The sequence below is a fragment of the Stereum hirsutum genome (genome assembly GCF_000264905.1).
Source record: "Stereum hirsutum FP-91666 SS1 unplaced genomic scaffold STEHIscaffold_19, whole genome shotgun sequence".
In the NCBI taxonomy this organism is placed as follows: domain Eukaryota; kingdom Fungi; phylum Basidiomycota; class Agaricomycetes; order Russulales; family Stereaceae; genus Stereum; species Stereum hirsutum.
Window position 1 is genome coordinate 1,037,201 of NW_006763149.1, and position 16,411 is coordinate 1,053,611.

The 16,411-nt window shown below is 51.4% G+C and overlaps 5 protein-coding genes and 1 non-coding gene across 6 annotated transcripts; 3 read left to right on the forward strand and 3 right to left on the reverse strand.

The window, feature by feature from the left end:
- Positions 1-86: 86 nt before the first annotated feature.
- On the reverse strand, positions 87-2,469 carry STEHIDRAFT_135171 (pseudouridine synthase; the record flags this gene model as incomplete). The annotated part of the gene is made up of 11 exons (XM_007310250.1): positions 87-271; positions 551-743; positions 803-1,180; positions 1,251-1,330; positions 1,392-1,476; positions 1,540-1,618; positions 1,666-1,807; positions 1,863-1,944; positions 2,004-2,109; positions 2,164-2,249; positions 2,308-2,469. 11 exons carry the CDS (start codon positions 2,467-2,469, stop codon positions 87-89), a joined length of 1,578 nt encoding a protein of 525 aa, XP_007310312.1.
- Positions 2,470-3,081: 612 nt separating this feature from the next.
- Positions 3,082-7,895, forward strand: STEHIDRAFT_67390 (P-loop containing nucleoside triphosphate hydrolase protein; the record flags this gene model as incomplete). The annotated part of the gene is made up of 15 exons (XM_007309923.1): positions 3,082-3,456; positions 3,517-3,656; positions 3,709-4,199; positions 4,258-4,644; positions 4,705-4,848; positions 4,907-5,143; positions 5,200-5,234; positions 5,289-5,609; positions 5,649-5,775; positions 5,848-6,214; positions 6,270-6,317; positions 6,379-7,102; positions 7,163-7,294; positions 7,414-7,510; positions 7,576-7,895. The coding sequence occupies 15 exons, from the start codon at positions 3,082-3,084 to the stop codon at positions 7,893-7,895; spliced, it is 3,945 nt and encodes a 1,314-aa protein (XP_007309985.1).
- Positions 7,896-8,162: 267 nt separating this feature from the next.
- Positions 8,163-10,681, reverse strand: STEHIDRAFT_172532 (uncharacterized protein). Its single transcript, XM_007310251.1, has 7 exons — positions 10,360-10,681; positions 9,604-10,268; positions 9,192-9,546; positions 9,066-9,139; positions 8,766-8,998; positions 8,584-8,698; positions 8,163-8,518 (listed from the first exon to the last, which is right to left on the reverse strand). The coding sequence occupies exons 2-7, from the start codon at positions 10,255-10,257 to the stop codon at positions 8,303-8,305; spliced, it is 1,647 nt and encodes a 548-aa protein (XP_007310313.1). The 5' UTR covers positions 10,258-10,268; positions 10,360-10,681; the 3' UTR covers positions 8,163-8,302.
- A 63-nt stretch (positions 10,682-10,744) lies between these two features.
- STEHIDRAFT_142717 (uncharacterized protein) lies at positions 10,745-12,149 on the reverse strand (the record flags this gene model as incomplete). Its single annotated transcript, XM_007310252.1, has 5 exons — positions 10,745-10,826; positions 10,951-11,224; positions 11,277-11,712; positions 11,876-11,944; positions 11,979-12,149. The coding sequence occupies 5 exons, from the start codon at positions 12,147-12,149 to the stop codon at positions 10,745-10,747; spliced, it is 1,032 nt and encodes a 343-aa protein (XP_007310314.1).
- Positions 12,150-12,732: 583 nt separating this feature from the next.
- STEHIDRAFT_162618 (uncharacterized protein) lies at positions 12,733-14,305 on the forward strand (the record flags this gene model as incomplete). Its single annotated transcript, XM_007310253.1, has 3 exons — positions 12,733-12,986; positions 13,071-13,473; positions 13,544-14,305. 3 exons carry the CDS (start codon positions 12,733-12,735, stop codon positions 14,303-14,305), a joined length of 1,419 nt encoding a protein of 472 aa, XP_007310315.1.
- A 384-nt stretch (positions 14,306-14,689) lies between these two features.
- On the forward strand, positions 14,690-14,764 carry STEHIDRAFT_t266. Its single transcript has one exon. It is a non-coding gene; the product is annotated as a tRNA-Ala (tRNA).
- Positions 14,765-16,411: the final 1,647 nt, after the last annotated feature.

Below are 16,411 nucleotides of genomic sequence, written 5' to 3' on the forward strand. Positions count from 1 at the left end.
TTGGAAGGAAGGAAGGCAACCGGTAATAACACTACGAACATCAACAAAACTCCAGCCTCTACACCGAACAACAATAGTCCCACCACTCACTCATCCCTCTCCCACTCCCACCCCTCCTCCGCCCACTCCGGCATCCCCGTCTCGAACACCCCAAGACTAGTCGTATACCTCAACGCATGCAAGAATATATACAGTCTCTCCGGTTTCGGATCCGGATGCAACGGCAGATAGCACTCCGGACAGTACAGCATACCGTCATTCTGATCCGCCACTGCCACCTGCGCGTCGGCCTGTTTTTGGCGGTGGGAGGGCGTGGGACCGTCGGGGGGAGGGGCGACGAAGAGGGAGGGGTGGGGTGGGTCGTTGGCGTGCTCGGCGATGTGGGTTTGCAAGCGTTCGAGGGCCTCGGAGGGGGTTAGTTGGGGCGGGGTCGGTGGCCTGGAGGGTTCGGCGGTTGACAGTTCGGAGGGGATGGATTCGGAGGGAGTGGATTCGGGTGGAGGTTGCGGTGAGGATTGAGAGGGGAGGGAAGAGGATACGGATGCGAGGCCGACTTCGGGGGTGGCGGTTCCGCTTTCTTGTGCTACCTCTACAGGAGGTGGAGCCCCATCCACCCATCCTGGGCCACCGCGTTTCCGTTTACTCTGCGGCTGGAGTGGCTTGATCTTCAAACCTGATGGATGAAGCTTTCCCTTCGCTTTGAAGACGACGTCTCGCCAACGAGACCAGTCTTCATCTTCATCCTATATGAAAATAACTGCTGAGTGCGTGTCGGTCTGATATGTGAGAAAGATAGATGTACCTTCATGTTTCTCAGTTTGGTGATGACATTGACAGCCTCAGCCGAAAGCGGCACGGGCGATCCCATCCCAATATCATGTCCAGTCTCTCTCGGAAGAGGTTTCACTTCCACCGGCTGAGTTTGATACTTCGCACCTAGCGAAACAGGCTCGCCACCTTCAACTTTTTCGTCCGACGCCACCTTCGAGGACGATGGGTCCACCGCGGAAAGATCGTTCTCGTGGGATGGATACCAAGGGTCGATGGACTGAGTTTTCGGAGAGCGAGAGAGTTGTTCCGGGTTGGGGGCGTTGGTGGTTTGGAATTGGGGAGGTGGCGCGGGAGCGGAACGTTCGTCGGAGGGGTTGATGTCGATTCCACCTTTACCGAGATTGGGACCCTATGCGCACGATTGAAGTTAGGCGATGTGCAGCATGCTTGGAACAGGTGGATGCAGGACTGAGACTCACCCATATTTTGGTTTCGGAGTAGATTGGGTCGTTGGCGACTGGGTGGCCTAGGTATTGGAGATGTACACGGATTTGATGGGCTAGTGACGATATGTGTGAGTAAGTGGAAGAGCGTTGAATCGCAGTGGGTAGATGACGTACAGCGGCCTGTGAGGGGACGACAGTGGAGGACACTCGTGTCCGTGTTTGCATCGTAGTGGAGACGAGTGAAGATGGTTTGAGCGGTCTGTTGGTGAACGAGATTGTTAATGTCGAAGAGCGTGAGGGCCCAGAAGAAAATCAAACATGCCTTTCCTTCGGGATGGATGATGTTAAGACCCATCTGGCGATCAACCGTAAGCATCGGCTGGTCGACGTACGTCTCCCCTCTGTGAACGATGAGTACGAGTTTGTATGCAGATGTAAAGAAACTCACTCCGGGAACTCGCCCTTACACCGAGCGATATACTCCTTCTTAACTTGACCAGCAGTGAATTCTTCGGAGAGGGTGTGTGCTCGTTTCGAGGAGAGGCCAACGACCATGATGCCGGAGGTTAGACGATCGAGACGGTTTACGGCTATGTAGAAGGTCGTTACAGTTGAACTGGCTTGTCATGGACGCCACAAACTTACTGTAGACTTTCTTGAAACCGAATTCGCGTTGCAGAATCTCAACGAGGGAGAGATAGAAGAAACGCCCTGTGGCATGAACGGGCTAGCAACACATCGTTCGATCAGCGTCGAAGCAGAAAAAAGGAGAACAGACGAACGAACGATGCTCCCGGGCTTGTTGATGACGATGAATTCTCGTTCGTAGTCGGTATGCAGGATCTGGACTGGGGTTGAGGTGACAGGAGGCTCGTGGCGATGGACAATATTTCTACGGTCGAACTAAGACCGATTGATTGTTTTTGGAGAAGAGAAAGAAACTCACTCTAGTCTGTCTCCGTTCCGGAGGATAGTCCCAGGTCGCGCAATTTTTCCATTTACTGTAGTCACCCCAGACTCGAGGGCATACCGCTACTCCCGGGAACGGTTTGAACTCGCGCACACGGCCATGAAAACAAGACAGACTCACGTAGTATTCCACCGACCTGTCTCGAAACTCCGTCGACACGACCTCTAATATCTCCCTGTCAAACCACCTGCCCTTTGCCATGGTCGTATACGGGTACCAATACGGTGCGATCTTCTTCAATCCGGGTCTTGTCGCGGGCAATGGGAGAGGGTCGGGAGCCATGGCGGCTATGAGCATGCGGCGGATAACGTGTCTGAACTGGTCTTCGGGTGGGACTCGAATGAGAGGGAGGTGGATCTTGCTCGTGTAAAATACAGGAAAATGTTGAGCCAGCTTGGACAGTGGTGCGATGGATGTGAGCTGTAAAGCGTTCTCTTTAGTTGGACAAATTTTCCATCCCGATGACAAGTCCACCATACGCACCACTCTATGAAGCGCAATCCACACTACAAAAATGTCAGAACTAAATCGTGGGTCAGTGTGGCGAAAGGGGTCAAAGAAGACAGTGGGCGTACAGATTTAAACTCTTGCTTCGAAGATCATCATGGGTATGAAATTGTGTGGGAACTCACTACAACGCGAACTTGTTACGATGTCCGAATGCGGACCAACCTCTGTCTACCCAAGAAGAGCTCTACTAATTTCGAGGATTTTGCGATGATGGATGTCCTCTGTAGGATATCCTGCGGTATGTTTTTACTGTTTTTATCCACGTAAGCAGTGTGGCCCGCGTCGCTGTCGGAATTTGAGAATCTCCCACGACTTCGAACGCGGGGTAATTCACAACCTCCATGCAGATGATGAGACACTTGCTTCATTCTCCTCTCCACCACCATGTCGACCGCCGGGGCTACCGATGCAGGTGTCTTAGACGGCCCCTCAGGTGTACAAGAAACACAGAATGAGCCATGGAGGTATGTCGATGATCACCAGGCGACGATATCATTCTCGCAAGTCGTGCCAGTCGATGTACGGGTTAGGGATCTCGAGGTCGGAGTCAAAGCTCAGGCATCAATAGGAGACTCTACGAAGAAGGCTCTACGTATCTCAAAGAAGGGGAAGGAGTTGCAGGAGGGTCCAGGTAAAGTGGATGCGGAAAAGGGCCTCGGTACTTCGAGCCAGCGCAAGAAGACTATCATCCAAGGCATTTCTGCGGATTTCCCTACTGGAACCTTGTCGGCAATTATTGGAGGCTCTGGCAGCGGGAAGGTCAGGATTCTTTTCTTGACCCTAGATAGTGGGCAGCGAACTGACACGCATAGGTCTTAGACCACTATGCTGAATATCCTGTCGCATCGAATGCGAGGTACCAATCTACGCGTACATGGCTCTGTTCTATACAACGGCTCGCCCGAACTTTCGACCATCACGAACGCATACGTTACGCAGACAGATGTGCTCCTTCCTACGTGCGTGGACTCACCTCGTATTCCTTATTCAATTGGTCTCATTTCGACGTAGTTTGACTGTTCGAGAAACCCTCACGTACGCTGCCGAGCTGCGTTTGCCCTCCTCTGTGAACGCTTCGGAACGTCAACGGCTGGTCGAAGAGATCATCCTCGAACTCGGCTTGAAAGAGTGCGCAAATACGGTCGTAGGCGATGGATACCGGCGCCGCGGGTGTTCTGGAGGTGAACGTCGCCGGGTCAGCATTGGCGTTCAGATGCTCGCGAACCCCTCCGTTCTATGGCTTGACGAGCCTACTACGGGATTGGATGCCACGAGTGCGTACCAGCTCGTCAATACGCTGAAGCATTTGGCGAGCAAGGGTCGGACTATCGTCACCACTATTCACCAACCTCGAAGCGACATCTTCTTTCTCTTCGACCGTCTCACGGTGCTGACAAGAGGACGTTGCACTTACTCTGGTCCTACCTCGGAGTGTTTGCCTTGGTTCGAGGTGCTGCTGCCCAAGGGTTTGAGAGAACATGTTAATCCAGCGGACTATCTCAGTAAATCTCATCTTTATCTTCCCAGAAACAATCATATACTGACATGGTTGCTCTTTAGTTGACATCTCCTCAGTAGATACCCGCACACCCGCGGCAGAGCTCGAGACACAAGCCCAAGTCGATCGTCTCATCTCTGCATGGGAGATCCAATCCGGGCAGACGTTCTCGTCAACCTCCACTCAAGGTCACGCAGATTCTAGGTCTTCATTGGTTTCCGCTCGGGGGACCCGGGTCAAACACTCCGCGCCATTGTACCGCCAGATTCGCGTGTTGACTTCGCGGACGATCCTCACCACGTACAGAGATCCTATGGGGCTCATGGCTTCTTGGGCTGAGGGTATACTGATGGGTCTGGTTGGCGGGCTGGTATTCTTGCACTTACCGAAGACGTCGTCTGGCATACGTTCTCGCGAGGGTGCATTGTATATTAGCGCGTCACTTCAAGGTACGTGGCCCAAGTCTACACGATATGACCCGGATTCTTACCCTGCCCGATGTCTTTCAGGTTACCTCTTCCTTTTGTTCGAAACCTACCGGATAACGGGCGTCGACATCAGTCTTTTTGACCGTGAAAGAGGCGAAGGTGTCGTCGGTGTAGTCGCTTGGTTGGTTAGTCGTCGTCTAGCCCGTGCTCTTTTGGAAGATATCCGTAAGTAAAGGCTGTTCTTGCACATACGTTTCTCTGCTGACTCTCAACATTTTAATAGTTGTCCCATTCGTCTTCTCAGTCATCTTTTACTTCATGTGCGGGTTCGAAGCGAACGCCCAGCAATTCCTCACGTTCTTCGCTGTCGTCCTGGTCAACCACTTCATCGCTGTTTCTCTCGCCACATTCTGTGCGGCCGTAAGCAGGGACTTTTCAGTGGCGACTCTCGTTGGGAACCTGGTATTCACGATTCAGAGTTTTGCGTGTGGCTACTTCATTCAAGCCGACACTATGCCAGGTCAGTCTCGTCTCTTCAACTACCCGTCTCATTTCTTCTAACGTCCTGGGTTCTAGTATATGTGCGTTGGCTGAAGTATTTGTCGTATGTCGTAAGTAATTTTTCTTATCGGCGTATTTCAGAGTTAGCTGACTCGTCTTTATAGTACTTCGCCTTCGGGGCTCTGGCTTCGAACGAATTCACGGATAGTTTCTACGACTGTCCGACTGGAGACCCTCGCACAGACCCCAACTGCATAACCTACCGCGGCGATTACATCCTCTCCAGTCTCTCATTCCACCAGAACTGGAAAACAGTTCCTATCTGCGTCATGGTTGCTTTTGCCGCCTTCTTCACCATTGCTAGCATGCTCCTGCTGAAATATTGGACGGTGGATATCCATGTTTCGGCGCAACAAAAGTCGACGACGGCGGAAGAGGAACAGGCCGCTGCGAAGGATAAGACGGAAAAGGAATCGGATCTGGAGGTGGAGGAAGCGATGAGGAAGGGTGGTGTGGTGAGGAAGGTGGATGTGAGGCTTGTGAAGTATGCGTTGGAGATCTCGAAACCTGCGATCTTTGGTTTTCGACGGAGTAGGAGGATCAATATATTGAAGGGTGTGAGCACGATCTTCGAGGCTGGAAAGCTCAATAGTACGAATCTGTTTCTTCCTCTCCATCTCACTCCGTGAAAACTACTTAACTCTTCACGCGTTACGCTTACAGTCATCATGGGCCCCTCCGGCAGTGGAAAATCCTCCTTGCTGAACCTTATGTCCCTCCGCCTCCGTTCTTCTCTCTCGACACGCTACCAATCCGCTGGCACCATGCTCTTCAACGGTATTCCACCCGCCGACGCCGACATCCGGTCCCTTGTCTCCTACGTCACGCAAGATGACGCCGGACTCCTGTCGTACCTGACCGTTCGCGAGATGTTGAGGTTCTCCGCCGGTTTGAGGTTACCGAAAGAGATGAGCACGGAGGAGAAGTTGAGGAAGGCGGAGGAAGTGATTCTGAAGTTTGGGCTGAGGGATTGTGCGGATAATTTGATTGGTGATGAGATTGTTAAGGGGATTTCGGGTGGCGAGAAACGGTAACTTATTTTATTGCGGATCTTCCTGGCCTTCACTGATTGGGCTTTTATTCAGACGTGTCAGTATCGCGATTCAAGTTTTGACGGAGCCTTGCATCCTGATGTAAGGCATATTTGTTTGTCTTATTCAAGCTGCAATTCACTGATACTTGTTGTTGCCACAGCCTTGATGAGCCCACATCCGGTCTGGACGCTTTCACCGCTGCATCCATCTTAGACGTCCTCAAAGCCCTCGCCGAAGAAGGCCGCACGGTTATCTCGACCATCCACCAAGGGCGCTCCGACCTCTTCGCCTACTTCGGAAACGTCCTCCTCCTCGCCAAGGGTGGCGAAGTCGCATACTCCGGCACCGCACAGGATATGTTGCCCCACTTTGCCAAGTTGGGCTATACGTGCGCCCCGGAGATGAACCCGGCTGATTTCGCGCTCGATTTGGTGTCGGTGGATTTGAGGGAGGCGCATAGGGAGGAAGTGAGTCGCAAGAAGGTCAAGAGGTTGACGGCGCAGTTTGACGTGGCGAACGAGAAGGGACAAGATGAAGTTGTGGCGCGTACCTCGGCGGAGGTGGGGACGAGGAGACAATCGCAACTGGTCTCGGCGGAGTTGACGAAGATGAGGAGGGATATGGCCCCGTTCTATGTGGCTTATCCTATTCTGCTCCGAAGAGGACTGCTCGGGTTTTATCGTCGACCGGATTTGATGGCTGGAAGGTTGGGGCAGGTGCTGGGATTGGCGATCATCATTGCTGTGTTCTTCGCTCCGCTTGGGGACGATTACTTCAGTGTTCAGAACCGGTTGGGATGTATACAAGAGATATTGCCGGTGTACTTCGTCGGGATGTTGCAGAACGTGGCGCTATATCCGTCTGAGAGGGATGTTTTCTACCGGGTACGTTCCCTCCCCTCCTCTATCAGTTCGGACCCAGGCTGACTGAGCATGATTATATAGGAGCACGATGATCGTGCATACACCGTGGAGGCTTTCTTCATGTCATACCTGACGCTCGAACTTCCACTAGAGATAGTTGCCTGCCTGATGTTCTCTAGTCTCGTAGCCATCGCAGTAGACCTTCGTCGCACGGTGGCGATGTTCTTCATTGTGACCCTCAACGCTGGTACGTATCTTCCACGACTGCCGTCGTCGGGTTGAAATGCTAATTGGGAGCGGCAATGGCAGTCTGCATCGTCTCTTCCGGGGAGAGCATCGGTATCATATTTAATACCGTATTCAGCTCTAGTACTGGCTTCGCCCTCAATATCACGAGCACAGTGCTTAGCATTGGCACTTTTATGGCCGGTACGCCGCCTCTTTCACGGTCTGAGTCACCGGCGTTACACCGCTCACCATTCTTCCCTTCTTAGGTCTCGTCAGCATCGATATGCCCGGCTTCCTCAGAGCCCTCAACTATCTCTCTCCTCTGAAATACGCCGCAGCGAATCTCGTGGTATACACCTTCCACGGATTCAACTTCACATGCACGGATGCACAGCGTCTGGCAGATGGTTCCTGCCCGATCAATACTGGCGATGAAGTTCTCGAGTTGTATGGCTATGGGAGCACGAATCCGGGACGGAATCTAGCGTATTTGGTGGTGACAACCGTGATTTATAGATTTCTGGCATACGCGCTGTTGAGGGTGACGAGGATGCATTTGGGGATTGGACGGAAGAGGGCTTCGTAAAGTTATGCTTCTATGGATTCTGAAGGATTTCTTGGACTTTAGAGATATTATAGATTTTTTATTATTAGACAAGTTGCTCTTGGATACCAGGCTCAGTGTTCTGCATTGACACTTGATTTTTTACCGGAGACCTTCCGCAATGACGGCATATATGAGCGGTCCCAGAAGAATATAAGTTATGGAACGTTTGAAGGCTCGGACCTGCCCACCTAGAGTACGGAGGTGATGCGTCACGTTGGAAAAGGGCTACATATTTGGGTTCGTTGAATGATCGTAAGTTACATTGTCGTCGCCTGCATGAACGTTCCACGATAGTGTGCTACCAGTCATAATTTACAGACGTCTCTCATTCGTGAGTTCTCATGAGTCATAACAAGCACCTGGACCTCTACCACCATCCCCTCCAACTAATCCAGTTCACTTCGTATGGACCTGATCATCGCCCGCTGCCTCTGTATGACCTCCTTCGTCTTACGCATTTTATATCGATGCGTGAAGAGCTCATAGTCGGCTTCCTTCTCTCCAGGCGTTTCCCTGGCCCGGTCCCGCAGACTGCGTTTGTGATTCTTGTCCCGGACAAAATGGCTCCGTAGACGTAGTTCGTAACGGATGTGACGAGCAAGCTACCAAGCAAACGAACTTATAAGTAGGAGGCCGAGGAGAGAAGGTTTTGTTTTCTATAACTCACCTGAAGCTTGAGGAAAAATCTGTTCGTCGTCCAGACGTACTGCTCCAACTTCTCCACGTTGCGCTTATCGATGCGGCACAGTCTGTCAAGGAACTTGACCAAGCGGTTGCTGACACTACGCAAGAGAGGTTGATATTTAGGTATGAATGTACGAATCGAATGCCGCATATGACGGCACTTACTGATCGAAACTCTTCCAGGTATTATCTTGCTTTTTCGACCATTGTCCGTCGAGCTTCGCGAGTTTGGGTGGGCAGTCGGGCGGCAACTCCGGATAGGGCTCCCTCGCGCGTTCGACCCAGTCAGTCATGACTCGGATGGACTGAGTGATATCAGAGCGAGCATCATCGAACGCTTGACATAGTTCGATGGATTGCCTGTCGGAGGGGTGCTGTATTTGGTTAGCCAGAAGGAGCTATCGTGGTATAAATCGTATAAGCCGGCTGCACAGAACTAAAAAGGTACTGCATATAATGACGAACAGGGATCACTCTCTTAGCAAGGGTGGCTAACGGTTTGTTCAGAACCTCTATTTGCTTCCTAAATCCATATGGTGCTATTTGACGTGTGATCAAACACGCCGCCAGCAAGTGGATAAATCCACCTACCAGCAATGGAATCCATCAGATCAATAATACTCCCAGAAGACGAAGGAGCCTGATCAGAGAAGCTCGAAAGCGACGGCGTAGCTATCGACAGTTTCGATGATGGACGAGGTTTAAAGGTGGAGGTGCCAGCAAAAACAGCGGGGTTCCCATCCGATGTGCGTGGTTTGGATCGGGATACGAACGGCTTTGGGGGAGTACGGGTTGATGTCTGGCCCTGTGGTGTCGGAGGTAAAGGAACTCGATTGGCCAAAGACGCAGAGTGGGCGTCGAGTACATTGGTTGGAACACGAAGCTTCCCCTGAAAGTGAGCGGCAGCTACATCGAAACCAGTCGCTCTGAGATGGTCCATTAAGTTCTGTGGATACAGGCGGAGTGAGATGAGGCTGTAGAGGACATATAACGTACAACACACCTGTCGATCCTGAGACTCGGGGGAGGTATCCGACCTGGTTGGAGGAAAAGCGACAGGATGATATGAGACTGGAGACGGAGGCGCATGCTCCAGGTTTTTTGGCGAGGTCGCAGTGGAGTTAGGGATTCGAGATGTGGCTATGTTCGAAAGGTCACCATCATGGACATGGGTGACCGGAATTTTGTATTGCGAGCCGAGCGGTGTGCGAGCGTGATAGATCGGATCCCCGGCTATTTGCTGAGGAGGAGTCGCTCGATGATGTAGTACGGGCGGACGGTGGCGAATCGGAATCGGGTCTACTCGCGTCAGAGTCTCCGTCGAGGTAGCTATTTGGGAAGCCCGAAAGGCCCTGCTAGGTTGATTGCTAGGTCGAAGTCGCTTCAAGAGATTGCGACATCCTATACGAAGCCCACGTCGTAGGTCTGGCCGGTCTATACCGTCCTGTTTGAGAGGAGCGGGATATGTAGTGGTACTGCTCGAATTTTTAGGTGCATGAGAACCGTCGCGATGCAGGGGGAAATCAAGACCGTCTAGACGTGCGGGTGCTACCTGCCGCGCGGATGCATCTCTGGGACGACCGTAAGGCCCTTGAGCGATGGACCTCGTGGACGCAGGGCCCCTGCGGTCGTCGTTAGATGTGTCAGCGCGAGGCATAGAGTTCTGAGCTATTAAATCCAGGTAAATATATGGTCAGAGTGCGCCCATATATATAATCGTGAATTAAAGTCGGCTTGGAAGTTTCGATATGCGACCCACCGACTACGCGAACTTTCAAATACAGCACCGTAGAACGCACAGCTCGGTGCAGGTGCAGCTCAAGAAACCCAGGCCTGAAGCTGAAGGCTCACGGAGGAAAAGAGGTAGCAAGGAAAAAGGTACAGTGGACCTAGGTACTTTTATACTTTCGAGGCCGTCGATGCGTGCGATAGCAAGCGCTTGGATCCTCGAGAGAACAAGAGCACTTCGCCACCCAGAAATCGGACCCGGACAAAAACACAGCATCCTACTAGATATGGACGAGTGGTTTGTTGTTTGGCAAATAAGTGTTACTGATGGGTGGCAAACATCCACTAGATAGCGATCGTTCGAGCACAGGTGTGGGTGACGGTATGAAAATCTTGTTCGACTGGCGTTCGACCGATCATCGATCAACGACCAATTGCAACATGACCCGTGGGAGTTCCTTATGGGTGGCACCGATGGCGGTGGCGTTCTCCTTTGTTCTGGTGCGATAACAGACGGTCGATAGTCATCGGTTATAGTAGAACGTATCGATTAACCAAGGCCTCCACAATCACGGATCGATGCAAAAGGACCATTGTTATATATGTCTGCAAAACCGCTCACACAACACCTAATTCGTCCCTCGTTCGTCTCTGCCATACCCAGTTTCCTCCAGGGGTTTCTTCTTCCATAACGCCCGGTTCCCAATCCTCTATACGCAGCTTCTTATCCTTCACGAACCTATACACATAGCCATTCTCGGCGCAATGCTTTGCTTCACCGAACCAGATTGGCGGTGGTGGGAAACCCGTCGGCAGAAGGGATTCGAGCATAGAACGGTAGACGGGGAGGGCAGTCGACCAACCAAACGTGACGTTGGTATTGGAGTCAACAAGAACTGATGTGGCATATTAGATATTGAAAGGAGTGCACGCAAATAAATCACTGACACATGCACCTGACCCACGACACCAAGTCAGGATCTTCCGCACGCATCTCTGCAGTCTTCCTTGTCGTAGTAGCCTTGAAAGACTCTAGATTCCTCCCCTCGGGCGTATTCGGTGCAGGATCGTCTTCAATGACACCGCCATCCAAGGCGAACGCCTTGGCAGGGTTGCCATCATAATCAGGGCGGTAGCTGACTTGCAGAAAAATGTGCTGGTTATCAGCGTCGAACTTCCGGTCCGTCTTTAAGTAGGCGAAGCTGACAGCGCGTCGGAGGATGTAACGATGTAAAGAGCACCAGTCTTGCAGCATACGCAACTTCGTAGGAATGGGCGGAATATCAGGTCCTTCGCTGGGTTGTTGCGCTATAGCGTTGATTGCTTGCTTCTGGCGGCAGATGTGTTTGTGCTCCTTCCAGTGGGCTTTCTGGTGCTCTCGGCTCTAGAAATGGGTAATTAGTGGTGTGAAAGAGTAAAAACATGAAAGGCATGGTCAAGTGGAAGAGCTGGCTCGAGCATAATCGGAGGGGAAGGCGTGCTTCAGGCATACGTAGTTACCGCCTCTATTACGGCATAATTCATATAGGTGCAGCTCACTAGCACACGACTCGAGAACGAACGTCCGCAACAGTAGTGTCCACAAACTTATCCAACTCAGACGGCAAGAAGACGTGCTAACCAATGACCCCGTAAAAGTCAAGAACTTACACAATATTCTGCGGCGCGACAACCCCCACACAGGCGCAATGGTGGCGTCCCTGGGGTTCTGTGTTTACCGCAATGGAGACAGCAATGGAGTGCATTCCGACTGATGGTGAGTTTTTGATGTTGAGGTTTGAAGACCAACTGGTCGCTGCCCGGGTCGGTTGGTCTAGGCATCGAAAATCAAGAAACTGGATGATCCGATAGTGAGTTCCAATGACGGCGCGACAGCGGTTGACATGTCGATCCTGACCGTGAAGACAGTTATACGTCAGTTGCGGATGGCTAAGAAATGTTGAGACGCTGCGGTCGTAATATAGTTTGATATGCAAGTCTGATGCCTCTTGGGTCTATGGAGAGAGCAAGATGGTTGTGGTGAGTTCCAGGGCGGTCGCCACCCTGTGCCACCGTCGGCTCGCCAACATTTTTAAATCTCCGCTTCAATTATTTTTGTTCCGTGTCGGGACCGTGTCATGCCATTGTACTACGCAAGCGCTTCTACCTCAAGATCGATTTGCTTGTTCCGTGTCTCACCTGCCCTTTGAAGTTCTTCTGGACCCCACAAACGCATATGAGAACCGCTAGCTGCATTCTGTTCCCAACGTGTACTTGATTCTCACCCAACGCTCCCGCGCCAACCTGCGATACGAGCGTTGAACGGCAGGTCCCCGTCTGCACCTCCCGGCCTTCAGCATTACGAGAGGATCTTTCTACATACTGTCTCCGGACTCTCTCTCCGACCCTTGTACAACTGGAAGCTATGGACGACGATATTTTACAGCTTGAACGGTCTAAGTTCTCGACATATCCCGAGCCCGGCCTTCTGGATTACTGCGAGATGTTTCCTCTTGTGCAAACACTGGCGAAGGCAGAGCTCACGGGCGAATGGGAGATCTCCCACGAGGAAAGACTTATGGTTGCTCTGGATAGCTTACCACTTCGGAAAGACATTGCAACCCTGAAGAGAAGTGTGGCTGAGGGGGACCTTGACGAACAAGTCATACTTGGAATGATGTGCGTCACTCCATTTCTCATCTTCATTCCAAACTCTGTTCATATCTGACTATAATCAATTACTTCACGGTGATGCTTGTACAGGCATTGGACCGGATGCCGAGTGCCTTTCGATCAGATGATAGGTATACGTCTATGGAAGTCCGTCACGCAGTTGGATACGGACCACATGCAAAACCCAGAGTGTCCCTTGTCATTGGCTACAGTCAGCGCGCTACACTGCCTCACCTACGCGTATTCATTCTACTACGCTGCTACAGACGATACTTTGTCGCTCATCCGTGCTGCAAAGTTTGGGGAAGTCCTCGCGGTCAGAAGGATCGTCTCACCTGCCGTTCTTCGCACTGCATACGAAATGGCTCAGCACCCGGACTTATTCGGATTCGCTCATAACGCAACTGTAGAAAACCTCGGCGCGAAGGATGATAAAGGACACTTTCCAGGCTTGAAGGCGATCTACGAAGAGAGAACAGCTGCTCTACAAATGGTACTAAGAGCTTCCTTCCTTGTTGTGCGTCATCACCAGTGCTGACTACGACCACCACCATTTCTACCAGGACACACCAATACACCCACCTTCTTGCCGACCGCTCGAAAGCCCTGCACCCGCTGGCCTGGATTCGGCTTCCATTTCTTCTAATATCGACGCATTGCACGGACCCGAAAGCCTCGACGAACTCTCCGAAACGGAGGATGTTTTGATGCGAGCTCTCAGTGGCAGTCCTGACAACCTTTCGAACAACGATTGCTCGGACCTTCTCGGAGACGCTCTTGTACTAAGCTATTCCAATGCCGGACTCGAAAGCCCCACCAACGTAGCGAATAAACGCCCGAGCTCGAAGAAGAACAAGAAGAAGAAAAAGAAACGAGCGCAGCCTCCTACGACTCCTGGCGGAGACCTCCCAGCTCCTCTACCCAATGACCACCACGCCAATCATGCCTCCGTTGAAAGTCACATCCCCCCTCCCGAATCTGTCCTCTACGATCAGACACGAACATATTCCGAGCAAGGCATCCAAGCAGTACAGTCTTGGCCTGAAGGATGCCCTAGTGGACTTATTTCTGTGCAAGTCCAGACTGACGACGGCTCCACTCCGAATGGGCAATCGATGCCGACGCCGTCTCACTCGGAACAGAGCTCCCAGACCGAGCTCGGTACGGACGAGTGTACGACGCTTGAGAAGGAGGAGTTGCTTGCTCTTCGCGAAGTTCTGGAGCAGAGCAGAATCGTCGTGGGTGAGCTCGGGCGCAGGCTCGTGGAGTCGACGCCTGGTTTCGACTACACGTCGTTTGAGTTGGAGGGCTTGGATCTGGCCTGACTTGTCGCTCACGACTAGGCGATGCTCGAATGGTGCATTTCTTTTGCACTTAGGTTCTCGAAGGCTTGCTCTCTTCATGTCCATCTCTCTTGTCTCCATGTACTTAATTTTTTGTCCCGGATGAAAAATCCATTGTACTAGTTATTATATGTGGGTTGCGCAGTTGTTTGATGAGCATACGGTGTGCTTGTAGAATGGTGTAAGAATGGTCCATCTGTATTCCGTGGCTCAAGTCGTCTTCCGTCTGCACAATTTTATGCAACGAAGTCTTTGCTCGTGCTATCTCGTTCTTTGCTGGATTTCACTCTCCGAGTCTGCTCAAAGTTTGCTCTAAGTCCATACCAAGTCAGTCTTGTGAACAAAGCATGGTCGTAGATATCACAAGGGCACATGGTGTAGTTGGTTTATCACGCTCGCTTAGCATGCGAGAGGTGTCCGGTTCAATTCCGGATGTGTCCACCTACGGTAGGCAGACATCTTTTTCTTACCTCTGTGAACAAAAAACCAGGATGCCACCTGATGCCACACCTCGCCACACGGCAAAGCGCGTATTACGTCATCTGTTTACCAAAAGCTTTCGATCCAAACAACCGCTCGCGATTCTTTTTGCTTCAACCAGCCACTTGCAAATGCCTCTGAACACGACGTCAATAACGGTCTTTTCGGTGCTGCGTAGCTTTCCTACGATATTCCCTATCTCTTGAATACCTTGTCTCGACTTCCTCTCCAGATGCTCAATTTGTGATTGCCCCACCTAACGACACGTCGCTGCCACACAGTCCAGGTGACTTGAAAGTTGACGTTCTTCGCTGGCACGTACTGCAGTGGCCTACATCTCTAGAACTGTGTGCCATCATTTATATCATCCCTTGTTGGTACTCGAATGATACGAAACTTCGCTTGAGGACGTGTATCCTTCAGGATCGCGAGCACGTGCTCATCGCTCTTCGAATGCAGCCTGGCATAATCTATCCGACATGGAAGGCGAGATGCGGACCTCTCGAGTCTCATCGATCTCATCCTCGGAAGGTCTCTCGTTTTTTTGCTCATTGCCTTGATATAATGTAATGGGATCATCTTGTCCTGGCATGTTTCACTTGATTTTACCTCGCCAACAAAGGTGACCAATCACATCGCTTATTGATCCGCACCACTGTCATAGGCCGCTTGGACCCGCATCCAATAGTACGTCGGAAGGCTGAAATTCTTTGCAGCGTCTCTAGACGACGGTTCCCAGCATCGCACCGTATCCCACCTTGTTCCTCAGGCTCGCTGGTGGGACATACATACTCTAGATCAACCTGAACAAGTACCATACCTTGGAAGACGCGGGATTGCATAGGGTTCTCGACCTAGGACGGTACGTTTCAAGTCGCTCGCTCGATATGGAAGGGTCAAACATATACTTACGTTCTCGTATTGGGTAAGTAAGGTAAGGTAAGGTAAGTTTATTCGGGGTACAAAATGGGCCCTTAAGGACCAATACCCTTATCCGCAGGAATACATGTACAAATATACACTACGAAACAGCGCGGTATCCTTTACCGCTGTGATACCCACAATGAACTGTGATATAATTGTATCTACTAGATAACATCGGGCCTCTCACGGGTTCCAGAACCTACTGTAAGTACTACGAGACCATACAACATGACTTAGCCAGAGAGAGCAATGACCGTATAAAAACCCATTGGGAAAAATTGGTGGATCTCTCATGGTAATATGTTGTGGGTCTCGCAATACTTGCAAGCGTACCTTGTATTCGGAGGACGCTGAGAACGATATATTTTCAATGGTGTGTACACCCATAATCGTGGGTGACAACACAATTACGCCACCTTGAAAGAACTGTGTGGCGGCCGGTGAGTACGGTGAGGACCGGAGTGTCTCGGGATGTCTCGGGCAACATCGGACGACGCCAACAACACTCGCAAGGATGGACAGAAAAATCTTAACAATGAGCTATTAATTGCCCAAGGGCACCTCTGGCAAGCTAGTTTTTCTCTAGAGCCAAAGTCAATACTCTGTTGTGACATGGTATAAAAACCAGTGTCTGACAATGCCGCAAAGGGGTGGATGGACCGCAAGCCCAACGGATGTCTTTGG